Source organism: Hemitrygon akajei, chromosome 2 (genome assembly GCF_048418815.1).
Source record: "Hemitrygon akajei chromosome 2, sHemAka1.3, whole genome shotgun sequence".
Lineage (NCBI taxonomy): Eukaryota > Metazoa > Chordata > Chondrichthyes > Myliobatiformes > Dasyatidae > Hemitrygon > Hemitrygon akajei.
The window spans coordinates 166,384,897-166,412,773 of NC_133125.1; the positions used below are offsets into that span (position 1 = coordinate 166,384,897).

Genomic DNA, 27,877 nt, shown 5'->3' on the forward strand with positions numbered 1-27,877 from the left:
TATATTCTATTAGTTTAATTATTGGTAGCATGAGGATAATTATTCCACAATGTGAAAGAATTAGAGCAGATGGCTGTACAGATCTATCATATGGGTTACTACAGCTACTACAGTAATGTTTCTGAAGAAATTGGCTTACAGACAGCTCTCTGGAGCAGAACCATTGCATAATGTGGCAACAATCTGTAACTTAAACCAATACTTCACATCGGTCTGCATGGTAGATAGAAGAGAGTATAAGCATCACATAGATAACAGATGGACAAGTTTCAGATAGCATGGGAGAACATATAACAGTTCCCATCACCAGGGGCAAGGTACAGAAACAACTGCTGGGAGTAAAGTCGGATAAGGTGACAGATCCCTTGAGAAAAGAGATGAGGAGGAATTTCCTTAGCTAAAGGGTGGTGAACCTGCAGAATTCATTGCCATTGTCGGCTGCGGAGGCCAAGTCATTTGGTATCCTTAAAGTGGAGGTTGATAGCTTCTTGATTAGTCAGGAGAAGGCAGGAGAGTGGTGTTCAGCATGATGGAATGGCAGAGCAGAATCAGTAGGCCGAATAGTTAATCCTACTCCTGTGTACATGGCCTGCGTTTCCTGTAGATCACGATGGGTAGCACCCAAGGTTTTTACAGGGTGCACGGACAATGGAGCTACTGGTTGATGTTTTTCAAAACTATTGAGCTCTAGGAGGGTTCCAGCGGATGGGAAACTCCGAATGTGATTCACTTGTTCACCAAAGGAGACAGGTTAAAAAGTAGAGAACTATGGAGCAGTGTGCAGGGATTTCTCACTGCAGGTGAAGGCGAACCACTGGAATTTTCTCCCCTCCTGGGTTGGGGAGTCTGGATCACTGGAGACACTTAAGAGGAGGTAAATGGCCTCACTTGAGAAAATCAGATTTTGTCCTGTAAAGATAAGGTGCTGCCCATTGGGATTATCAACCTATCTGACTTTACTTATTTGGAGATACAGCGTGGGCCAGGCCCTACCTGCTCTTTGAGCCCCCACCCACCCGATTTAACCCTAGCCTACTCACAGGACAATTTACAATGACCAATTCACTTACTGACCGGTACGGTTTTGGACTCTGGGAGGAAATTGGAGCACTTGGAGAAAGCTCATTCATCCCACCGAGAGGATATATAAACACCCTATAGATGATGTTGGACTCGATTGAACTCTAACCTCTGACATCCCGAGCTGTAATAGCGTTAGACAGTACGCTGCTGTTATGTATTCTCCCATACATTTTCAAAGCCCTTTGTCAAACAGTAATAACAATAATTAAATGATTCATGTTACTCATTAAAGACTGAAATACTGCATATAGTCCATTAGTTTAATTATGGGTAGTGTCAGGGTGGTAGTTAATTGGAACGGAACAATTACAGCAGGTGTTTGTAAGGTGATACGGCATGAGTTAGTGCAGAAAACAGACCTATGAAGAAATCAGCTTTTGGAAGGTCGGGAGAAAGTAACCAAGGTGGAACTGGTGTGGAGAAAGGGGTGAATCCCAGGGGCAGATCAGCCATGATGATTTGGGGGGGGGAGGCTTGAGGGGCCGAGTGGCTGACCCCTGCTCCTCGTGGCTTCAGCGGACTGCTCAGCAAGAACCCGGCTGGCCACCAGGAGCTGCGAGTGAAAGGGAAATGCTTGATCTTGACACTAGGTGGCAATAAGGAGCCAGAATGGAGCGGTGTGGGGCGGTGCCGTGTGATAGGCGTTCTGCGTTTTGGAGCGGCCAGAGTGGCCTCACTGGGGCTCCACGGGACCATGCAGGCTCCTCTTCCAGTCGTAGCTTCTGGAGGCCATCAGGGCGCACTCACTGGCCTGGCGGCTGCACTCACACCTCTGGATTTTCGCCACCTGCACGACAAGGGTGCCCGATCCCGGGCAGTGGAAACGGACATTGATAGTTCTGGTCGCAGATGGCTGGCAGCAGCGTCTGTCCTGGCACATCCCGCAGTACTTGGGCTTGTACTTCTTCAGGCTGGTGCAGCTTTCATACACAAACGCCTTGGGGACCTTCTCCTTGTACACTTTCAGGCAGCCTCTGCCTTCCTGAAACAAAACGGATTGGTCGGGAAGGGTGACTCAACCAAGAGGCAGTGAACCAGAGAAAATCAGGGAAAGAAGTAGAGCACCACAGCACAGAAATTGCCCCTTCAGCCCATCTAGTCTATGCTGTACCATTATTCTGCCTAGTCCCATCCACCTGCACGTGGAGAATAGGTCTCCATACCCCTCACATCCATGTCCTGAGCCAAACTTCTCTCAAATGTTGCAATCGACCCTGCGCCCACCTCTTCTGCTGGCAGCTCAACACCCTCTAAGTCAAGAAGTTCCTATTATATATTTCACCTTTCACACTTAACCTGTGACCTCTATTTTTAGTCTCACCCAACCTCCGTAGAAAAAGCCTCCAGTCACTGTAGTCTTCATAACTTTGTACCCATCTTTCAAATCCTCCCTCAATATTCTACACTCCAGAGAATCAAATCAAGATTCAAGATGAACGTGTTGGCTGGTTTTCACTGAAGAGCCTTCCTGTCCGCTGTCATACAGTTTCTGTACCAGGCAGTGATGCAGCTTGTCAAGATGCCCTCTGCTGCGCATCTGTAGAATGTCATTACTATGGACATAAGTCAGAAGAGCATAATTAGGCTACTTAACCTATCAGGTCTGCTTTGCTATTGGATCATGGCTGATATATTATCCCTCTCAACCCCACTCTCCTGCCTTCTTCCCGTAACCATGGATGCCCTGACCAATCAACTGTTGCTCCAAATGTGCTCAATGTCTTAGCCTCCACTGACACCCATGGCATTGAATTTCACAAACTCACTCTGGTTCCTCCTTATCTCTGTTCTAAATGGATGTTCCTCTATTCTGAGTCTGTGTCCTCAGGTTCTATACTCCCCCGCTGTAGGAAATATCCTCCTCCCCCCATTTACCCTGCTCAGATTTTCAATACTCGATAGATCTCAACGTGATCCTTCCCCACCCCCCCTGCTCCCCCCACCCCATGCTTCCAAACTCCAGTGAGTACGGCCCAAGAGCCTTTAAGCGTTAACCGTTTCTTTCCCGGAATCATTCTCCTGAACCTCCTCTGGACCCACTCCGATGCTAGCACACCTTTTTTTTCAGACAAGTGGCTCAAAACTGCTCACAATTTTCTAAATGTGCCTGACCAATATGTAATGAGGCCTCAGCGTTACATCCTTTCTCTTAAATTCTGGTCCTCGCGAAATGAATGCTGACATTACTCTTGCTTTCCTCTCCACCTATTCAACGTGCAAATTAAAGTTTATGGATTCCTGCTCAAAGTCCCTTTGCACCTCTGCAGTCCTTCCAGGTGAGGGGAAACTTCACCTGTGAGTCTATTGGGGTCATATACTGTGTCCAGAGCTCCTGGTGTGACTTCTTGTATATCGGTGAGACCCCACGTAGATCGGGAGACTCTTTTGCCGAGCACCTACGCTCTGTCTGCCAGAGGAAGTGGGATCTCCCAGTGGCCACCCATTTTAATTCCACTTTCCATTCCCATTCCGAATTGTCAATCCATGACTTCCTCTACTGTCACAATGAAGCCACACTCCGGTTGGAGAAACAGCACCTTATATTCTGTCTGGGTAGCCTCCAACCTGAAGATATGAACATCAATTTCTCAAACTTCCAGTAATGGCCCCTCCGCACCACTCACCACCCACCCCCAGCCCTCTCCTTCACCAATCCTCAACCCCTTTTCCTTCTCTTACCTTATCTCCTTGCCTGCCCATCTCTCCCTGGTGCTCCTCCCCCCTTTTCATTCTTCCATGGCCCTCTTTACACACCTATCAGACTTGTTCTTCTCCAGCCTTGTATCTCTTCCCAGCTACTTACTTCATCCCTCCCCCTTTAGGCTGAACCAATCATCTTGTGTTTCTCTCTGCCCTCCTCCACCTTTTGAACTGACTCATCTTTTTCTCTCCAGTCCTGCCAAAGGATCTCAGCCCGAAATGTCAACTGTACATTTTTCCATAGATGCTGCCTGGCCTGCTGAGTTCCTCCAGCACATTGTGTGTGTTGCTTGGATTTCCAAACACCTGCCGATTCTCTCTTTGTGATTCATTATCACCACATTTTTCTTGTTGAGGAGATCATCTGTCACTCTTCTAAGCTCAAGAGGTCGTAACCATAGTTTGATTACTTTCTCCTCATACAATGTACATCCCAGGAATCAAACTGTTTAACCCTCCCTCAACTGCAAATGTAGTTTTCCTTTGGTAGGGAGGCCAAATCATCAGACATTATTCCATGCACAGTCTCATCAAGTTAGAACAGTGTATCTCTGCTCTGCCTCTCAAATCCCCTTGCAATAGCAATGGGCAGCCACTGCTTCACAGCTCCCAGGAACCCATGTTCAATCCTGACCTCCGATGTTTTCTGATCAGAGCTTGCACGCTCTCCCACGCAGATTTCCCCCGGTTGCCCTGATTTCCTCCCACACCCCACAAAAATGTGTAAATTGCCTCCAGAGAGTGGTTGAGTCTGGTGGGAGTTGGTGGGACTGTGGGAAAAATACAATGGGTTGGAGTAGGATTATTATAAAGGTACTTGTCTGTTGTGTACTTGATGGCTGAAAGATCAGTTTCTCTGCTACATCTCTCTATAGCTCCATGAAAGGGGCAATACACCATTTGCATGTTGCACCTGCACATTAGCCTTAAGTGAATCTTGTACAAGGACAGCCAGCTCACTCTGAACAATTACCTCTTACCATTTCAGTCTCTTACATTTAAAATAAATTCAGCCAAAATGGACATCTTCACATTTCCATTTTACACCCCATCAGCCATGTTGCTGTCTCTGGATGCTCGTCACAATCCGTACTGCCCCCACCTTTGTATCATCAGCTGACCTATATAGTACAGTACTGTGCCAAAGTCTTTGGCACATGCATGTTGCCAGGGTGCCAAAGACCTTAGCATAGCACTGTAGTAATTTTATGTATTGCACTGTACCGATACTGAAAAAGAAAACAAATTTCATGATATATGTGAGTGATGATAAACTTGATTCTGATCTGGGTCTCTATTGTGGACTGAGAGTGGGAAGGGGGCAGGGAGAGGGGAATCATGGTTGAGTAAAGGGGTAGGGAGCGGGGAAGGAGTGGGAAGCACCAGAGAGATCAATAAATTAATTGCTTGGAATCCAATTACCTTACCTGGTGTTTCAGTGCTGGGCGTCTCTGCACCTGTGCCACTCCCTGCCCCTGACAGTCCTCCTCTGCCACCATTCCCACACCCCTCCCGCAAAGCTCCACCCTCAGCATTCCCAACATCCTTTGCTCCTGCCAGATTTACAAACTCACTCTCTCTTCCCTGTTGACAAATACAGTTCTGTGCAAAAGTCTTAGGCACCCTAGCTATATATATGTGCCTAAATTGTTTGCACAGTATTGTGTACACACACACATACACAAATATAAATATCCTCTATTACAAATCATTGATATATATATATATAAAATACTGTATACTGATACTGTACAGTACACACACTAACCTAATCACAGGACAGTTTACAATGACCAATTAGCCTACTAACTGGTCCATCTTTGGACTGTTGGAGGAAATCCACTTGGTTCAAGGGGATAACCTTCAGACTATTACAGATGGCGCCAGAACCGAACTCCCAATTCTGACGGCCCGAGCTGTAATAGCGTTGCGCTAACTGCTACCTATCGTGGTGCCACTTGTATCACACTTGATCCTTTAATTGCAAATCCTTGATTTCTTCTATTAACAGCAGTTGTCCAGCACTAATCCCTTTGACACCCACTGGTGACCTCCCAGCCTGACCTGCCGATCCTGTCACTGTGCTTTCTACCAATCTTCACTCCATGCCAGCATAATATCCCAACACCACCACCTTCAATGCTCTTACAGAATTTCTCATGTAGCAGTTTATTCAAAAGCAGAAGAAAAATCCAAGCACACTATAATTGTCAGTTCAGCCTCATCTATTGTTATAGTTAAAACCTCTGAAACTTCTAACAAATGTACGTAGCATAGAACAATACAGCGCAGTCTCAGACTTTTTAGCTCACTGTGTCTGTGCTATACAACATGCCCAATTAAATTAAGTCCCTTCTGCCTGTACATGATCCACACGCCTCCATTCCCTGAATATTTATGTGTCTGTCGAACAGCATCTGAAACACCACTATTGTATCTGATTCCTCCACTTCCCTTGGCTGCTCATCCCAGGCACCTCCAAACCTCTTTGAAAGATAAATGTACACTGTACGTCTCTGTAAAACTTTCTCCCATACAACATAAAGTGCTTGACTGGATTTGTCAAATATGATTTCCCTTCCACGTTTACTCTGCCTGATGCTCACGTTTTATTTCAAGAGTCCTGTCAACAATAGTAGGCTCCACTACCAGCCAATTTCAAATCGCTGTATTCTCTCTCTCTCCCCCTTCCTTAAACAGTGGCGTTACAGTATTAATGCCAGTCAAAGAAAAGCTTCCCAGGCTCATCACAGCTTCCAGCTCTTGACCTTAGTAAGTCACACCTCTTTATGGAGACATCCTTGTCCTGTTCAAACTGATGAGGGTTTCTCTTTTAAGGAGTGGGCTTCACCCTCCAGATGAAAGCATTTTTCTTCATCTCCCCTCCAATCCATATACCAATGCCATTTTCATCTTCATCTCCCCTCCAATTCATATACTAATGTCCTCTTCATCTTCATCTCCCCTCCAATCCATATACCAATGCCCTTTTCATCTTCATCTCCCCTCCAATCCATATACTAATGCCCTCTTCATCTTCATCTCCCCTCCAATCCATATACCAATGCCCTCTTTGTTTACACCACCAGGTTCAAGCGCAGCTACTTCCTTTCAACCATTTGGTTCTTGAACCAACTGGCACAGCCCTAATCACCACCTCAGTAGAACAACACCATGACCACTTTTCTTTTATCCTAGTTGTGTTTTTTTTTTCTTGTATGTTATAAATTTGATTTTTAGTTGCTGTTTTCTTGTGGATGTCATGTATCTGATGCTATGTGCCTGTGATGGAGTTGGAAGTAGGTTTTTCATTACCCCTGTGCAGAAGAATGAGAGGGGATCTTATCGAAACATACAGAATTAGAGGCAGGAAATTTGTTTCCACTGGTAGGACAGACTAGAACTAGAGGAGGTAACATCAACATTTGGGACAATAGATTCAGGATGGAGGTGAGGAGAAACTGCTTTAACTGGACAGTAGTGAAGTTATGGAATTTCTGCCAGGGAAGCAGTAGAGGTCACTTCATTAAATATATATTTATAGGAGATCTTATAGAAACATATAAAATTATGAAAGGGATGGATAAGATAGAGGCAGGAAAGTTGTTTCCACTGGTGGATGAGACTAGAACTAGGGGACATAGCCTCAAGATTTGGAGGAATAGATTTAGGACAGAGATGAGGAGGAACTGCTGTTGAGGAGATAAGGAGAGAGTGGAATTCTCTGCCTATTGAAGCAGTGGAGGCTACCTTTGTAAATATATTCAAGGCACGGTTGGTTAGATTTTTGCATAGTAGGGAAGTTAAGGGTTATGGGGAAAAGGCAGGTAGGTAGATATTTGCACAGCAGGGCTTAAAGTTTATGGGGAACGGGCAGGTAGGTAGAGTTGAATCCACAGCCAGATCAGTCATGATCTTATTGAATGGTGGAGCAGTCTCGATGGGCCAAATGGCCAACTCCTGCTCTTACTTCTGATGTTCCTATATAACAATAAACTTGACTTTGAATACACTGCTGAGGAAAACTGGTCCTTCTCATTTATGTTATCTAACTCCTCATAGTTTACAATAACAAAAGCAATTTATAGTGGTCAGTTAATCTCCCAACCCGCATGGCTTTGCAAAACCAGAACACCTGGGAAGAGGTCCACACAGTGGAGGGAGAATGAGTGAACTCCACACAGTGGAGGGAGAATGAGTGAACTCCACACAGTGGAGGCTGGGATCAAACCGGGGCCTCTGCTGCTCAGAGGCAGCTGCTCTCCCCACTACAGTAGCCCTGTTCCAGGCTGACCTTGGGAGTGAGATCATTCAGCATACTGCAGGGTCGGTTCTGGCAGAGCCTCATCTCCTCTTTCAGTTTGCACTTGGTGTTGTTGTTGCTGTGTCTGGTGGAAATGCCGACGCCGCACGTCTTCGAGCACTGTGACCACTCCGTGGCCTTGACCATGCACCCGGGGCTCTGGACTCTGCGGTTCTTGAAGTGGCCCCTTAACCCTGAGACAGTCAGGAAACAGATTCATCAGGAATAATGAAATGCATATGCTCACTAGTTCAAATACATACACACACAACTACACACTTCATGTCCAACCACGGAGAGGAGGGGGGAGAGGGAGAGGTAGAATGAATGAATCTAAGGTGGGGGTATTAATATGTGTGTCTATCAATATGTATAGCTAACTGCATATACCTGTAACTAAAACTGCATGCATATTGCGTGTATATCTATATACATTTGTGTGTGTGTGAGTACACAATGTCCAGGTGTATATGTATAAATGCCTGTTTGTCTGCATACGTGCAGTGAGTTTGTACAAATTCAGCTGTGTGAATGTTTTTCTGTGAATCCTGTTCCTGTTTTCATGTGGTGGTATATTCATGTGTCTGAGTCTGTGCTTGGGTGTGTGAGATCACACGAGTGCACTCCGCTGCCTGTCTGAAGGCGTATGGGGATGGGGATGTGCATGTGTGTGTTGTCCGCATGAGTGGATTCTTACAGTGTCCTATGTGCAGATCTGTATGAATATGCATGGGAGGCTGCCTGTGTGTGTACTTATTCAGACACACTTAAGTTCATCACCCATACTGGGGCACAGATTCCCACCTGCAGCTCATCATTCATTGACCTCTGTCCTGTGCCAGACTCTCAAGTTGACCCCAGGTGTAGCTCATCTTCGAAGCCCCTTCGTCCCCCAGGGATGAGGTCTTTGGAGCCTCTGTTGGCGTTTCTATAGCACTGGGTTTTTATGGGATGGGTTGCTAGCCTTCCCATAAGTCTTAGGCACACATATATAGCCTTCATGAATATCTGAATATACTTAAAAAGCACAGGTTAAGGTGAAATGCTAGTTCTGTCGTGATCTAGAGAAACACATTCAACTCCATCCTGGTAAAATACTGCATCTGACACGGAGTGAACTAACCAAAGCCTGTATTGACATGCAAATAACAGGAATAGTGACCTGATTATAATTTCCCTTTTATCATGGAAATCTGCCACAGTGGTTTTTTGATTGTAATCTCTCCACGCAGCATCTTTAGCATGGGCCAGGAACCGGAGTTTGGAGGCTGATGTCTCTGAGTCAGAAAGTCAAGGGGGACAGAGGCTGAAAGGTAGACTATTCTGGGGTTGGAGGCCTGTGTGGGCGGGAGGGAGGGTGGAAATGGACTTGCTTTTCACAGTATTTTGTTTCGTTGTTGCTTGTGCTGTTCTGCTGTACACTGTAGGCATGTTATGTTGGCACCGGAAGGTGTGGCGACACTTTGTGGGCTGCCCCCAGCACATCCTTAGATGCATTTTATGTATGTTTCAATGCACATGAAATAAGACATAGGAGCAGAATTAGACTATTTGGCCCATCAAGTCTACTCCACCATTCCATCAACAACACACACAAAATGCTGGTGGAACACAGCAGGCCAGGCAGCACCTATAGGGAGAAGCACTGTTGACGTTTCGGGCCGAGACCCTTCGTCAGGACCAACTGAAAGGAAAGATAGTAAGAGATTTGAAAGTAGTGGGGGGAGGAGGAAATGCGAAACGATAAGAGACCGGAGGGGGTGGGATGAAGCTAAGAGCTGGAAAGGTGATTGGCGAAAGTGATACAGAGCTGGAGAAGGGAAAGGATCATGGGACGGGAGGCCTCAGAAGAAAGAAAGCGGGGGGAAGCACCAGAGGGAGATGGAGAACAGGCAAACAACTAACTATGTCAGGGATGGGGTAAGAAGGTGAGGAGGGGCATTAACGGAAGTTAGAGAAGTCAATGTTCATGCCATTAGGTTGGAGGCTACCCAGCCGATATATAAGGTGTTGTTCCTCCAACCTGAGTTTGGATTCATTTTGACAGTAGAGGAGGCCATGGATAGACATATCAGAATGGGAATGGGACGTGGAATTAAAATGTGTGGCCACTGGGAGATCCTGCTTTTTCTGGCAGACCGAGCGTAGGTGTTCAGCGAAACGGTCTCCCAGTCTGCGTCGGGTCTCACCAATATATAAAAGGCCACACCAGGAGCACTGGACGCAGTATACCACACCAACCGACTCACAGGTGAAGTGTCGCCTCACCTGGAAGGACTGTCTGTGGCCCTGAATGGTGGTGACGGAGGAAGTGTAAGGGCAGGTGTAGCACTTGTTCCGTTTACAAGGATAAGTACCAGGAGGGAGATCAGTGGGAAGGGATGGGGGGGGGGGGGGATGAGTGGACAAGGGAGTTGCGTAGTGAGCGATCTCTGTGAAAAGCAGAAAGAGGAGGGGAGGGAAAGATGTGCTTGGTAGTGGGATCCCGTTGGAGGTGGTGGAAGTTACGGAGAATTATACGTTGAACCTGGAGGCTGGTGGGGTGGTAGGTGAGGACAAGGGGAACCCTATCCCGAGTGGGGTGGCGGGTGGATAGGTTGAGGGCAGATGTGCGGGAAATGGGAGAGATGTGTATGAGAGCAGAGTTGATGGTGGAAGAAGGGAAGCCCCTTTGTTTAAAAAAGGAAGACATCTCCTTCGTCCTGGAATGAAAATCCTCATCCTGAGAGCAGATGCGGCGGAGACGGATGAATTGTGAGAAGGGGATAGCATTTTTGCAAGAGACATGGTGGGAAGGGGAATAGTCCAGGTAGCTGTGAGAGTCTGTAGGCTTATAGTAGATATCAGTAGATAGGCCGTCTCCAGAGATGGAGACAGAAAGATCAAGAAAGGGGAGGGAGGTGTCGGAAATGGACCAGGTAAATTTGAGGGCAGGGTGAAAGTTGGAGGCAAAGTTAATGAAGTCGACGAGCTCAGCATGCGTGCAGGAGGCAGTGCCAATGCAGTCATCGATGTAGCGAAGGAAAAGAGGGGGATGGATACCTGTATAGACTTGGAACATGGACTGTTCCACAAAGCCAACAAAAAGGCAGGCATAACTGGGACCCATACGGGTGCCCATGGCTACACCCTTGGTTTGGAGGAAGTGGGAGGAGCCAAAGGAGAAATTATTGAGAGTAAGAACTAATTCCGCTAGACAGAGGAGAGTGGTGGTAGAGGGGAATTGGTTAGGTCTGGAATCCCAAAAGAAGCGAAGTCCTTTGAGACCATCTCGGTGGGGGATGGAGGTATATAGGAACTGGACGTCCATGGTGAAAATAAGGCGGTGGGGGCCAGGGAACTTAAAATCATTGAAAAAATTCAAAGCATGAGAAGTGTCACAAACATAGGTGGGAAGAGATTGAACAAGGGGGGGATAAGACAGTGTCAAGGTATGCAGAAATGAGTTCAGTGGGCAGGAGCAAGCTGAGACAATAGGTCTACCTGGACAGGCAGGTTTGTGGATCTTGGGTAGGAGGTAGAAACGGGAAGTGCGGGGTGTGGGAACTATGAAGTTGGTGGCAGTGGATGGGAGATCCCCAGAGCTGATAAGGTTGGTGATGGTATAGGAGACAATGGCCTGGTGCTCCTTAGTGACTGATATATTATCCATCATGGCTGATATATTATCCCTTTCAACCCCATTCTCCTGCCATCTCTCTGCAACCTTTGATGCCATGACTAATCAAGAATCCATCAGTCTCCACTTTAAATATACCCCAATGACTTGGCCTCCATGGTTGTCCATGGAAATGAGTTCCACAGATAAACTACCCTCCGGCTAAAAAAATTCCTCCTCGTCTCTGTTCTAAAGGGACGTCCTTCTATTCTGAGGCTGTGCCTCTGGTCCTAGCCCTTTCCACTACAGGAAACATTCTCTCCAATTACACTCTGTCTTGGCCTTTTAATATTCGGTATAGTTCAATGAAATTCTCCCCTCACTCTTTTTAATATCAGCAAGTACAGGCCCAGAGCCATCAAACACTCCTCATATGTTAACCCTTTTATTCCTGGATAATTCTCGTGAACCTCCTCTGGACCCTCTCAAGTGCCAACATATCCTTTTGTAGATACTTACTTTCTGCCCGTTATGCCCCTAGATTTTAGGGCAGCAATGAAGGTCCTCCATTTCAGTCTGTCCTTGGCCATCTTCTCTATTGTACCCCAGGTGTGGTTCAGGGTCCTCTATTTCTGCCTCTACGCTACAGTGCCAAGTTGTCTCTGGTCACCCGTATTTCCTCTGCCCTTCAGGGGTTCAATGAAGTGCTGTCTTCCTCTCAGTTTTTGCTACTGTCAGCCATGCAAGTCCTGGGTGGAGGCTCAGGTATACTGTCACACACATATATGGAAGGATTCTTCATTGCTGTTTCCATAACAATTTTTTTTGAACAGTCAGGGTTGCTAGCCCTGAGCTGAACCCCCGAACCTGGAGGACTGGAGGACCACTCTTGGTCTGGCCTTTACCCTTTGACCTGTTTGACATGGATGACCTTACCAAGAGCCAAAGCATAAAGTCCTGACTCCAGCCATTGCAGCTCTCCAGGTCACTGAGGCATGCAGACCTCTAAACCTTACAACAAAGTTATGGTCCTCTTGAAGGTTTCTTAGATAAAGGGCCCAATACTACTCACAATACTCCAAGATCTCTACCTGTTAATGACTCTCAGTGGGAATATGCTGTGCAGGTATAGACAGCACATCCCTCCTTAAATAATGGGCCCTAAACTTCTCACTGTACTCTATGCGATAAAATGATGAAGAAATACATCTGAAATCAGAAATCTGGCTCACCTTACACAATAACAACAAAATATGTCATCTACAAAATGCCCTGTGTTACTCCCCCAGGCTACTTTATCGATACCTGTGTCTGCCACACTAAGGTTTGTGGAGCTGTAGGTAGCGTAGAAAGTTGTCATAGTTTGCAAGTGGACATTGACAGGATGCAGAGCTGGGCTGAGAAGTGGCAAATGGAGCTCAATCCGGAAAGGTGATGGTGATAGAGTGAAGGTGATGATGGGTGCAGATACAGTCAGGGCATTTAGGAAACTCATATATAGGTACAGGGATGATAGAAAAATGGAGGCTATGAAGGAGGGAAGGGTTAGATTGATCTTGGTGTAGGTTAAAAGGTTGGCATAGTATAGTGGTCTGAAAGGCCTGTACTGTGCTGTAATGTTTTATTTTCTATGTTTGGTCTCTTTCTCTTTTTCAATTTCTCACCCTCTCTCATACACACATATTGAGCCATATAACAATTACAGCACGGAAACAGGGCATTTCGGCCTTTCTAGTCCATCTGAACGCTTACTCTCACCTGGTCCCACCTACCTGCACTCAGCCCATAACCCTCCATTCCTTTCCTGTCCATAGACCTATTCAATTTTACTTAAATGACAATACCGAACCTGCCTCTACCACTTCTACTGGAAGCTCGTTCCACAGAGCTACCACTCTCTGAGTAAAGAAGTTACCCCTAAACTTTTGCCCCCAACTCTCAACTCATATCCACTTATTTGATTCTCCCCTACTCTCAATGGAAAAAGCCTATCCACGTTAACTCTATCTATCCCCCTCATAATTTTAAATACCTCTATCAAGTCCCACATACTCTTCCACATTCTCCCACTCTCTCCTCTCACCCCCTCTTTTTGTCCTTCTCTCACACACTCTCTCTTCCCCATTTTCTCTCCCCCTTACTGCCCCTTCAATATCCACTTTTTATCTATCTCACTTTCTCCCCTCCACTGTCACTGTCTCTCACTGTCCCTCTTTTCCTCTCTCTATCTCCCTCTCTGCCCTACTCTTTCTCCTCTCTTTTACATTTCTACATTTTCTTCCTCTCTTTCTCCCATCTCTTCTCCCTAATTCTCCTCCTCCCTCTCTCCCATTTCTAACCATCTCTCAGCCCACTCTCTCTTCCTCTCCCTCTCCCTTTCACATGATAGACTTACTCTTTGCTGCCATTCTGTGCTCAACCACCTCGTTGATGGAATCGAACTTGCCCTTCCACTTGGCGACTCCCCGTGCCCAGTCTTTGGAGTATTGGGCGACACATTTCCACTTCTTGCAACAGGTGCCGACTACCTGCACCAGGCGAGCATTGGGGCAGGAGACGGGCGGAGTGGGCAGCTGCAGAGGGCATAGGGCCAGGCAACCAATTCTACCATCCTCACAGGTGCACTGGAGCCGGCAGCTGGGCCGAAATGTCTCGCCGTGCTGGTACACTTTGCCATCCTTAGTGCACGGGCGCCCTGGGGTGCTGGCTTCAAGAGAGAGGAAACAGTGCATTCAGGGTCTGAGAGCCACTCTCCACAGATGTTTCAATGAACAAAGTATCTACTTAATCAGAAGAAGTTATTTTAACAGTGGGCGGGAATAGTTCAAATACAGTTGATTATAGAGTCATAGAAAACTACAGCACAGAAACAAGCCCTTCAGCCCATCTAGTCCATGCTGATCCATTAATCTGCCTAGTCTTATTGACCTGCACCCAGACCATGGCCCTCCATCTATGATCTATCTAAACCTCTCTTAAATGTTGAAATCCACCCACATCCGCCACTAGTGCTGGCAGCTTATTCCATGATCTCACCACCCTCTGAGTGAAGTTTCTTCTATGTTCCCCTAAAACATTTCATCTCTCACCCTTAACCCATGACAGTGGAAAAAGCCTGCACACATTTGTGCTATATTTACTTCTGATAATTTTGTATACTACTATCAAATCTCCCCTCAATCTTCTATGTTCCTGAGATTAAAGTCCTAACCTATTCAACTCTTCCCTATAACTCAGGTCCTCAAGTCCTGGCAACATTCTCATAAACTTACTCTGCATTCTTTCAATCTTATTGACATCTTTCCTGTAGGTAGGCTATCAACACTGCAACAATACTCCAAATTAGGTCTCACCAACATCTTCTAGAGCTTCAATATAACATCTCATCTGCTGTTCTCAACGCTTTGATTTATGAAGGTCAATGTGCCAAAAGCTTTCTTTATAACCCTATCTACCTGATGTCATCAAGGAATTATGGGCCTATATTCCTAGATCCCTCTGTTCCACCACACTCTGCAGTCCCCTACCGCTCACTGTGCAAGTTCTACTCTGGTTGGTTCTCTCAAAGTGCAACACCTCACACTTGTCTGCATTGAATTCCATCTGCCATTTTCAGCCCATTTTTTCAGCTGGTCCAGATCCTGTTGCAAACTTCGATGGTTTTCTTTGCTGTTCACTACACCCCCAGTCTTGGAGTCATCCGCAAATTTGCTGATCCAGTTTACCACATTATCATACAGATAGTTGATACAGATGACAATCACCAAAGGATCCAGCACTGATTTCTGTGGCACACCACTAGTCACAGGCCTCCAGTCAAAGAGGCAACCACTCTACTACCATTCTCTGGTTTCTCCAGTGAAGCCAATGTCGAATCCAATTTACTACCTGATCTTGAATTCCAAGCTATTGAACCCTCTTGGCCAACTTCCCATGTGGGTCCTTATTAGAAGCCTTGCTAAAGTCTATGTAGACAACATCCACTGCTTTGCCTTCATCAACTTTCCCGGTAACTTCCTTGAAAACTTTAAAAGATTCGTTAGAGACAACCTACCATGCACAAAGCCATGTTGTTTAATCCCTGTCTATTCAAATACTTATATATCCAGTCCCTTAGAATACCTTCCAGTAACTTTCCCACTTCTGATGTCAGGTTTACCAGCCTATAATTTCCTGGCTTATTCGTAAAGCCTTCCTGAAACAACAGAAAACATTAGCAGTCTTCATATCCTCCAATATTTCACCAGTGGCTAAGGATGTTTTAAATATCTCTGTTAGAGCCCTGCAATTTCTGCATTAGTATATCACTGGGTCCGAAGGAACACCTTGTCAGGCCCTGGGGATTTATCCACCCTAACTTGTCTCAAGACAGTAAACACCTCCTCCTCTGTAAACTCTATAGTGTCCATGACCTTGTTGGTGCATTGTTTCACATCTGCGTCCATCTCCTGAGCAGTACAGATGCAAAAGATCTCCTTTACCCCTTTCGGCTCCAGGCATGGATAATCACTGTGATCTTCCAGAGGACCAGTTTGGTCCCTTGCAATCCTTTTGCTCTTGACACATTCTTAGAAGCCCTCAGGATTCTCCTTCACCTTCTCTGCCCGATTAACCTAATAACTTCTTTAGGCCCTCTTGATTTCCTTCTTAACTCTTCTCTTGTATTTCTTATACTCATAGCCATTCATTCCTGCTTGCCTATTCCTGCTGTGCATCTCTTTTTTTAAACCAGGATTTCAACATCTCTTAAAAACCAAGGTTCCCTACACCTATATCCTTTGCCTTTTATTCTGACAGGAACATTTAAGCTCTGTACTCTCAAAATTTCACTTTTAAAGGCCTTCCACTGACCAAGAACACTGTTGCCAGAATGCAACCTGTCCCAATCCACACTTGCCAGTTCCTTTGTGATTCCATCAAAATTGGCCTTTCTCTAATTTTGAATCTCAACCTAAGGACCAGACCTATTCTTTTCCAAAATTACCTTGAAACTAATGGCATTATGATCACTAGGTGCAAAGTCTTCCCCTACATAAACTTCTCTCACCTGCACTGTCTCATTTCCAAATAGGAAATCTAGTATCACACTCTATCTCTTATTGGGAATTGCATGTACTGATTAAGGAGACTTTCCTGAACACATTTCACAAACTCCATTCCATCTAGTTCTCTTACAGTACAGGAGTCCCAGTCAATATGTGGAGAGTTTTGGTTTAAGATGGCTGGTGAAGCTCAACAAATACTTGTTGGTGGAAAACAAAACAAAGAGACTACCAATGACTTTTTTTTAATAACACGTTTTTTTCTGGTAAATGGTCACTGTAAACTTCCCTTTCAGAGTAGAGCTTTTTTACCGCCTGTATGACTTGGCATTTCTGCGGAGTGAATTGGACCAGGATGGTTGTGATGTGGCATGAACGGATGATTTGAGGCGGCTTGGCCTGGGTGGGGAATTGAGGCTGTTGGCATGACAGTGGGGAATTAAGGCAGCATAGCCTGGGCAGGGAATTGAGGCTGTTGGCATGAGAGTGGGGAAATGAGGCGGCTTGGCATGACAGCAGGGAATTGAGACAGTTGGCATGACAGCGGGGAAATGACCCAGTGTTTTTGCCATTGCTGGAGCAGACGGAGGTGATTTAAACGGCAAAGCGAGGTGAGCGGAGGCAAGGCAGAGTCGAGGCGGAGCTTGGGCCCGAGAGCAAGGAAAGACCTGAGATTTGATCAATTTAAGGAGCGGGCCAAATTGAAAAGGTCAGGGTGTTGGGGCTGTAGGTAAGGGACAGGCAGGTTCAGTTTTCTGCTCCACAAGTTTACTCATCACTGTGCTGATCTGAGGCTGTGGTCTACAACTAATAGGCTCCTGAATTGGCTGCCATGATGTCCAGCTTCGTGTCTCACTGTTGATTCACTGTGTCTCAATGTGGACTCATTTTTATGAACTTCGGTTGTGAATGCCATTTGCTCATTTTTACTGTTTGCACAATTTGCTTTTTTCTCTGTACAGATGGTGTTTATTTTTAAATTGATTTTATTGGGTTTATTTATTTTGTGGCTGCCTCTAAAGAGACAGATCTCAAGGTTGTATAAAGTATACATTGATAATAAATAACTTTAAACTTTGTATTTTGAACTTAAAATCACTTATAATCACAACCTTGTTTCTTGCAACAGTCTGCAATCTCTCCACAAATTTCCTCCTCCAAATTCCACAGACTCTTGGGTGGTCTATAGAGCTCTCCAGTCTATCCTGACTGAGCACTGCCATGATATTTATCCTGATGCCACTCCTCCCACTTTAATCCCTCCTGCTCTATCACATCTAAAACAACAAAACACTGGAACACTGAGCTGCCAGTACTGCCCCTTCAACCAAGTCTCACTAATAGCAACAATGTGATAACTCCAGGTGGATCAGCCCTAAACTCGCCTGCCTTTCCTACAATAATCCTTGCATTGAAATATACACAACTCAGAACATTAGTCCCACCATGCTCAGTCTCTGGAGTTCTGACTTTGTATGTAGGCTTAACAATACAGGTATCTTTCTCCACAACCACTCTACTATCTTTTCCAGCACTCTGGTTCCCCCTGCAACTCTAGTTTTAATCTCTCCCCACCCCTCTGTATAGCACCAGCAAACTTTCCTGCTAGGATATTAGTCCCCCTCCAGTTCAGGTGCAAACAATCCCTTCTGTCCCACCTTTCCTGAATGATCCAAAAATCTGAAGCTCTCTCCCCTGCACCATCTCCTTAGCCACGTGTTAAACTATGATCTTCCTATTTCTGGTCTCACTAGCATATGGTTCAGATAGCAGTCCTGATATGACAACCCTGGGGGTCCTGTCCTTCAACTTAACACCTAACTCCCTGAACTCACTTTGCAGGACTTTGTCACCCCCGCTCACCCATGTCATTGGTACTGACGTGGACCACCACCTCTGGCTGCTCATCCTCTCACTTAAGCGTGCTGTGGACTTAGTATGAGATGTCCTATTACCATGGCTCACCTCTTCTCTCCACTTCCTTTTTGAGTCACCGAGCTAGACTCAGTGCCAGAGACCTGACTGCTAGGCTTTCTTCTGCTAGGTCATCCCCCTTCCCCTCCGCCAATAGTATCTGATCCTATTGTTGAGGAGAATGGCCACAGAGGTACTCTGCACTTGCTGCCTATTTTTCCTCCTCCTAAAGGCACCCAGTTAGTCATCAGGAACACTGAAGGTCTCCTTCCCTTCCCACATCCCAGTTTAGATCAATAGTAGGTATTCAATCAATTCAATAATTTAGAATGGTATTGAAGGTGATGGGGAAGATTTTAAATGTAGTTTTACATCTCTGTTTACTTGGGAAAACAATACTGAGTCTATAGAAGTGTGGCAAAATGGCAGTGAGGTCATGGACCATATACAAATGACGGAGGAGGAGGTGTTTGCTGTCCTGAGGCAAATTAGGGTGAATAAATCCACAGGACCAGACAATGTGTTCTCTACTGCCCCCTGGAAGCTCAGTGCAGAAATTGCAGGGGCCCTAGCAGAGATATTTAAAATACTCTTAGCCACAAGTGAGGTATTGGTGTGTAGCTATTGTTGTTCCATTGGTTCAGAAAGGCTCTAAGAATAAGCCAGAAAATTATATGCTGGTGATTCTGACATCAGTAGCAGGCAAGATAGTGGAAGATTTTCCAAGTTATCAAATATATAAGTATTTGGATTGTCAGTGACTGATTATGGATAGTCAATATGAATTTCTACGTGGTCAATCATGTCTAACCAATCTTATGGACTTTCTTTGAGAAAGTTCAGGAAAGCTGATGAAGGCATGTTGTCTACATGGACTTTTGCAAGACCTTTGACAAAGTCCTGCATATGACGTTGGTCAGGAAAGTTCAGTCGCTTGGCATTCAAGAGGAGGTAGTAAATTGGATTTGACATTAGCTTCTTGGGAGAAGCCAGAGAATGGTAGTATATGGTTGCCTTTCTGACTGGAGGCCTGTGACTAGTGGTGACTGCAGGGATCAGTGCTGGGTCCCTTGTTGTTATCAAAGATCTGGATGATAATGTGGTAAACTAGATCAGCAAATTTCTGGATGATACCAAGATTGGGAACTTAGTAGACCATGAGGAAGAATGTCAGTGCTTTCAGCGGAATCTAGACAAGCTGGGAAAAGGGACTGGAAAATGGTAAATGGAATTTAATGTTGACAATATGAGGTGTTGCAGTTGGGAGAACAAACGAGGGTAGGACTTGCCTAGTGAGTGGTAGGGCACTAAGAAGTGCAGTTGAACAAAGGGATCTGGGAATACAAATCCATACTTCATTGAAGCTGGCATCACAGGTAGATAGGGTTGTAAAGAAACCTTTTGGCACATATTCCTTCATAAATCAAGGTATTAAGTACAAGAGATGGGATGTTATGTTGATGTTGGCCAATACACAGGTGAGGGCTAATTTGAAGCATTGTGTGCAGTTCTGGTCACCTACCTACAGGATCAATACCAATAAGATTGAATGAGTGCAGATAAAATTTACAAGGATGGTGCCAGGACCTGACAATATGAGTTATAGGGAAAGGTTGAATAGGTTACGACTTTATTCCCAATTATGAAGAAAAATGAGAAGAGATTTGATCGACATATGCAACATTATGAGGGGTATAGATAGGGTAAATGCAAGCAGGATTTTTCCATTGAGGTTGGGTGAGATTGAGCTGGAGGTCATGGGTTAAGGGTGAAAGGTGAAATGTTTAAGGGGAGTATGAGGGGAGATCCTTCACTCAGAGAGTGGTCAGAGTATGGAACAAGCTGCCAGTGAAAATGGTGGATGCGGTTTTGATTTCAACAGTTAAGAGAAATTTGATTAGATACATGGATGGGAAGGGTGTGAAATTCTAAGTCTGGGACTAAGCATATAAATAGTTCAGTAGAGACTAAATGAGCTGAAAGGCCTGTTTTTGTGCTGTATTGTTCTATAACTATTATTCAATAATTTGTATTGAATTCAGTAGATATCAGTAGTAGTATTCTCTAAATATTATTGAACTCATCAAAAACACAGGAGATACCCTGTGGTCTGACTATCACAATATCCCCGGGTGGTGCCTTTGCCCTAGAGCACCTCTGCCCACAGGTGGAGGTTGGAGCAGCTCACCTCTGCAGATTCCACCTTTGGCACTGTCCTCCATCACCTGCTCACAGTGGAGCCCTTGGTCACACGGTTGCAGCACGCTGCAGATCTCATTGAACTGACCGGCACAAACCTGGCAGCAGCCGCAGCCATCCATCACCAGGGGCACCCCTGGGTGGCAGGCTGGCGGCTTTGGGCACTCGCATTCCAGAGGGCACGCTACCTGCAGGGAAAAAGGACAAGGTTAGTGATTTATGGGAACATTCAATTGTGTTCCTCGATAAGAGAGAGTTAACTCATTGTCTGTGGCCCAGGACAGCATTTCATAGCCAAGGAACAACTTATTTTTCTTGAAGAGTAAACACAATCATCTTTAGGGAAAAAAAGTCAATGCCTGCAGAGCAAGGTCCCTCTAAGAGCCATATGAAGCAGACTCGATCAATGTCACATTAATCTTTTTTTACACCTGAGGAGGAAACTTTTACATGATCTGAAAACTGCATGACACTTTAAATGTTTTTGTTTGTAATATGTGCCAGCATTCAGCAGGCTGGTGGTTTACTAACAATGAACTACTGACTTCCATTCTGTGTTTATTGTTACAATTTGTAACAGTGTTGTAACTTGAAACACTGACTATGCAAATACATGCAACACACACACAAAGTACTGGAGGAACTCAGCAGGCCAGGCAGCATCTATGGAAAAAAGCACAGTCGACATTTCAGGTCGAAACCCTTCAGCAGGACAGGAGGAAAAGAAGCTGAGGAATAGATTTGAAAGGTGGGGGGAGGGAGAGAGAAACACCAGGCAATAGGTGAAACTTGGAGGGGGAGGGATGAAGCAAAGAGCTGGGAAGTTGTTCGGTGAAAGAGACAGAAGGCCATGGAAGAATGAAAAAAGAGGGGGAGGAGCACCAGAGGGAGGTGATGGGTGGGCAAGGAGGCAAGGAGATGGAAAATGGTGAAGTGGGGGAATTACTGAAAGTTTGAGAAATTGACATTCATGCCATCAGGTTGGAGGCTACCCAAACAAAATATAAGGTGTTGTTCCTCCAACCTAAGTGTGGCCACATCCCAACAGTGGAGGAGGCCATGGATGGATATATCAGAATGGGAATAGGAAGTGGAATTAAAATGGATGGCCAATGGGAGATCCCGCTTGTTCTGGTGATGGAGCATAGATGCTCGGTGAAGCGGTCTCCCAATCTATGTCAGATCTCACTGATATACAAGAGGCCACACTGGGAGCACGGAACACAGCATGCGACCCCAACAGACTCACAGGTGAAATGTCACCTCACCTGGAAGGACTGTTTGGGACCAGGAAAGTAGGGAGGGAGGAGGTGTAGGGGCAGGAGGTGCAGTGCCACGAGGGAGATCAGTGGCGAGGGATGAATGGACAAGGGAGTTGCATAGGGATCAATCCCTGCGGAAAGCTGAAAGTGGGGGGGGGGTGGGGAAGATTTTGGAAAATTATGTGCTGGATGTGGAGGGGTGGTAGGTGTAGACAAGAGGAACCTATCCCTGGTAGTATGGTGGGAGGTTGGGGTAAGAGCAGACGTGCGTGAATTGGAAGAGATGCATTTGAGGGCAGCATTGATGGTGGAGGAAGAGAAGCCTCCTTCTTTGAAAAAGGGAGACATCTCCTTCGTTCTAGAATGAAAAGCTTCATCCTGAGAGCAGATGCGGTGGAGATGGGGGAATTGAGAGAAGGGATGGCATTTTTACAAGTAGTAGAGTGGGACGAGGCGTAGTCCAGGTAGCTGTAGGTTTATCACAGACATCAATGGATAAGCTGGCTCCAGAGATTGAGACAGTGATATTGAGAAAGAAGTGGCGGAAGTGGCGGAAATGAACCAGGTAAATTTGAATTTCTCTTGAATACGTTGAAGCTCAAAAATGTTTCAAAGCAAAGGCTGCAGTATGTTTATTATTTAGAAAATTCATGATTATATTAATGCAGAATTAATTACAGGGTGGTTCACAATAATATTAAAATAATTTTTAAAAATGTATCTGCATAATATAAAATTATAGTATATTAACATAATTTTCAAATTATGTTAACATTACAGTTTATAAAAGGGAAATTCCAACTGCGCAGCAACTGAAGGTATGTGCACTGGGGCGTTTCGGTTACCGCTCGGCCTCGCACCCGCCCAACAATGGATCCGCTTGTTTCTTGGTCGCTGTTGCACATCCCTGTGTGTTGGCTGAGATGACAGTGAGATGATGGCTCAGATGTTAGTTTAGTATATAAAACAGGACATTTGATCGTCTTTGCTTTCCAACAAGCACCTTGGACAGTTCAGATCCATCACCCATTCCCCCCCCCCCCCCCCACACACACACACACTCAGACACTCACTCACACACACACACACACACAGACACACACACACACACACACACACACACACACACACACACACACACACACAGACAAACACACACACACAGTCACACACACACTCAGACACTCACTCACACACACAGACAGAGACACACACACACACACACACACACACACACACACACACACAGTCACACACACACACACACACACACACACACACAGACACACACACACACACACACACACACACACACACACAGACAAACACACACACACAGTCACACACACACTCAGACACTCACTCACACACACAGACAGAGACACACACACACACACACACACACACACACACACACACACACACACACAGTCACACACACACACACACACACACACACACACACACACACACACACACAGACAAACACACACACACAGTCACACACACACTCAGACACTCACTCACACACACAGACAGAGACACACACACACACACACACACACACACACACACACACACACACACAGTCACACACACACACACACACACACACACACACACACAGACACACACACACACACACACACACACACACACACACACACACACACACACACATACACGCATACACGCAGGCGGAACTCAACGGTTCAGCAGCAGCTATTGCTCCTGTTCGAGGTAGGACTCGAACCAACAAACACAAGAGATTCAGCGGAAGCTGAAAGTATTGATCAACACCCCCAAGACGCTGGAGAAATTGAACAGATTAGGCAGCTCTATGCAGGGGAGTAAACAATCGATATTTGGGGCTGGTACCCTTTATAAAGATGTCATCCTGATGAATAAGTCCTAATGAAGTGTCTCATCTGGAAATGTCGACTCTTTATTCCCCTCTGTAGATGCCGCTCGAACCCACAAGCTGCAGATGCAGATGGGAAGTGCTCTTCCACAAACCCCCCGCCCACCCCACCCCCCGCCCTTGGCAAGGTGGCCCCACAGTTTAGCAGCACAGGTGATCTCACGGACTTTGCGCTCTAACCCTCGTCCCGTCTCCTGCCACACAGAGAAACAAACCGGCCAGAGTGAACCGGCTCATGATCGCGGAGACGCACTAGGCTGTGGTTGCGGGCATTGTCTGTCGGGGGAACTGATCGGGTCAGGCAGCAACTGTGGAGAGGAATGGACACTCAGCGTTTTGGGTCGGCATTGAACAAGAGAAGGGAGATAGAGGGGTATAGAGATGTCGACTCTGCATTTCCCTCCGCAAATGCTGCCTGACCCACAGCGACCCCACCAACAGGTTATGTTTTTTTGCCAAGTATCGCTGCCAGTTATACTTGACTTACAGTCCCACTGTTTCTCCTTGATCGTATTATGTTCCTACTATATGTTGTTGTGATCTAACATTGTGTTATCCATTATATAACGTCGCTTACTATCTATATTCTAGTGGTTTTCATTTTGTACAAAATTCACACCAGCCGTTTCTCTTCCGATCGCTTTGCTGCCCATTGCTTTCTATATAATTTATCCCCGGACTTGTTGCTGCCTCCCATATACTGAGATTCTATGTCATTATCGCTCACCCCCAGTCTGCGGCGCTCTACACATCTCACCCACTCTCCCATCGCTCCTTAACTAACTCCCACCCAGCCCCGTGTCTCACTCAGTCTCGCTCACGCACCACGCTGCTCTCTACAAAACACATTATCAAGTCTCACCGCTGATACTCCACCCCGGCCCGGCCCCGTGTCTCACTCAGTCTCGCTCACGCTCCACGCTGCTCTCTACAAAACACATTACCAAGTCTCACCGCTGATACTCCAACCCACATGACACATAATAACTTACGAAAGTAAGGATGAAATCCACAAATGGATTACACATAAATAAACAAACTAAAGTACATAAATTAAATATTGCAGATACAGAGCACTCTTACAACCTGGCACTCAACGTCAGTAAGACGGAAGAGCTGATTGTGGACGAAGGAACACATTCCAATCCTCATAGAGGGATCAGAAGAGGAGCGAGTGAGCAGCTTCAAGTTCCTGGGAGTCAAGATCTCTGAGGAACTACCTGGTCCCAACACACTGATGTAGTCATAAAGAAGGCAAGACTGTGGCTATTAGAAGTTTGAAGCGATTTGGCATGTCAACAAATACGCTCAAAAACTTATATAGTTGTACCGTGGAGAGCATTCTGACAGGCTGCATCACTGTCTGGTATGGAGGGGCTACTGCACAGGACCTAAAGAAACTGCAGAAGGTTGTAAATCTAGTCAGCTCCATCTTGGGCACTAGCCTACAAAGTAACCAGGACATCTTCAGTGAGCGGTGTCTCAGAAAGGCAACTTCCATTATTAAAGACCTCCAGCACCCAGGGCATGACCTTTTCTCACTGTTACCATCAGGCAGGAGATACAGATGCCTGAAGGCACACACTCAGTGATTCAGGAACAGCTTCTTCTCCTCTGCCATTTGATTCCTGAATGGTCTTTGAAGCTTTGGACACTACCTCACTTTTTTAATATACAGTATTTCTGTTTGTGCACATTTTTATATAATCTATTCAATATATATAATTGAGTTACTTGTTTACTTATTATTGTTTTATTTTATTTATTTTTTTCTCTCTGTGCTAGATTATGCATTACATTGAACTGCTGCTGCTAAGTTAACAAATTTCATGTCACTTGCCGGCGATAATAAACCTGATTCTCATTCTGATTAACCAGTGACACTTTGAATGCAATGCAGCAGGGAGTTCAAAAGCCTAATGGCCTGAGGGAAGAAATTTCTTCCCATCCTGACCATTCTTGTTTTTATCCATCAGAGTCTCCTGCCTAATGGTAAAAAGACAAAGAGGATGTTGGATCTTTGAATAAACTAAGCACCCTGCATACACAGCACTCCTGTTAAATGTCCCTCAGAGTTCATAATTCACTCAGAGTTACTATCTCAGACTCTCACACCAAAATGCTCTTTATATTCAAGTTCAAATTTAATTGTCATTCAGCCATACACATGAATACATCGAAATGAAGCAGCTTTACTCTGGGACCAAGGTGCAAAACACAGTAACAGCAGTCATACACAGCACTAGGAACATATACCACCTATAAGATCACAAACACATATAAGATAGCAATAAAATACAGTCACACACAAAAAATATTTATCAACTCTGTGGGTCACTCATGCTCCTGTTGATAGCTAAATAATACATTCCTGATCAATGTTACTTTCTACGACATTTCCAATCCATTTCATACCTATCACTCGTGGTCTGTGTGTTCATCTCTATCATACAGTCTTAGTTCATGTTACTCTCTGCCACTGATACCAAATCCATATTCTTATTCACTCATACCTGGTCTGTGTTAGTCCTGGTTCATGTCTGTCTTTGTCATTCACTCCCACTTTGTGATAGAACTCCAGGTCTGTATCAGTTTCTGTTGCTTACTGCTAACCCTAAATCTCTCTATCTCTCACTCCCAGTCCTATTACTCCTTTTTACTCACAGTCCTGTTACTCCCTATTGATCACTGCCAGTGCTGTTGCTCTCTATTGACCACTCCCAGTCCTGTAACTCTCTAAAACTCTCTCCTAGTCATACTCTCTATCCTTTATTACACATTACTTTTTATTACTCATCCCCCGTCATGTAACTCTCTATCATTCATTGATGTCCCTCACTCCCAATTTTTGTTGCTCTCTGCATACTGTCCACCCACTCACTGAGCCATTACCCTCCCTCCTATGCGCTCATGTCGTTGCGGTTCTACCTCTGGCAGTCAAATCATGAGAGTGACCTGTAGCAAACACCCTTACCTCATGAGCGAATGACAAGGCTTCCAGGAGAAGGAGCACAACCCATAGCATGGTGATGGTGCTGGCAAGCACTTGCACAAGGGAGCCCAACGCCAAGCTAGGCACTCTGCTCTTCCAGCCAAAGCCCATCACTGCCTAAAGGCAATCCTCCTGTTCTGAAATGGGTCAAGAGTTTACAGGGAGTAAACAAAAGGCTTAGAAGTGGATTCAAAGAGTGTCGGCTGGTGATTTCAAGAGTCCAATAAATCCAGACTCTTCTGTCCCACTCTAGCAATTGGCAAAATAATTTGGAGCCTCAAGATTCCAGGTCTGTGCGATTAGATCGCCAAACAAGGCTGCCCAGATGAAGAATCCCTGGAGCTAGGCAATTAGGCAAGCAAGATTGTTCTTCAGGGGAGGAGTGAGATTCAGGAGAATGAAGCCTGGTGCTTTGCAAGCCTGTATTTATAGGCATCCCTTCACTGTCAGGAAAGGTGGGTGGGTGAGATAAGCTCAAAATTTACAATTCTGAGAGAGGCGCTGACTTTGCATCACTGTGGTTGGCTTCCAAGAACTTACTCTTAGAGCATTTCTAGGGAGTGGCATGCTGTCTTGAACTGTCTAGGACACAGGAGGTGTTCATTCCACACCACAGTGGCTGAAGTAATCGCACCTCAGTTCCAAGCCCTTGCCTGCTTTTCTGTAACCATAGGTCTCTCCTCTTAATAACTCACACAGCTTTCTGTGGTAAACCACAAAGTAAGTAAGTTGTTGAGAGGTGAATGGATTGATGGCTAAGGAGAATTAATATGGAAAAGTAGAGGCTAGTAAAGATTAAACAAAGTTCAAAGTAAATTTATTATCGAAGTACGTACGGTACATAGATGTTACCTTGAGATTCA

The 27,877-nt window shown here is 45.4% G+C and overlaps 1 protein-coding gene across 2 annotated transcripts; it reads right to left on the reverse strand.

Annotated features, from left to right (window-relative positions):
• LOC140718237 (CCN family member 1-like) lies at nucleotides 1–27,402 on the reverse strand. 2 transcript variants are annotated; one of them, XM_073031732.1, is made up of 5 exons: nucleotides 26,997–27,402; nucleotides 20,829–21,027; nucleotides 14,080–14,391; nucleotides 8,078–8,280; nucleotides 1–2,065 (listed from the first exon to the last, which is right to left on the reverse strand). In XM_073031732.1, the coding sequence occupies exons 1-5, from the start codon at nucleotides 27,123–27,125 to the stop codon at nucleotides 1,757–1,759; spliced, it is 1,152 nt and encodes a 383-aa protein (XP_072887833.1). In that variant the 5' UTR covers nucleotides 27,126–27,402; the 3' UTR covers nucleotides 1–1,756. The 2 variants fall into 2 exon arrangements, with proteins under 2 accessions (XP_072887833.1, XP_072887841.1); XM_073031740.1 differs by lacking the exon at nucleotides 26,997–27,402 and adding an exon at nucleotides 26,536–26,617.
• Between the last annotated feature and the right edge of the window lie 475 nt (nucleotides 27,403–27,877).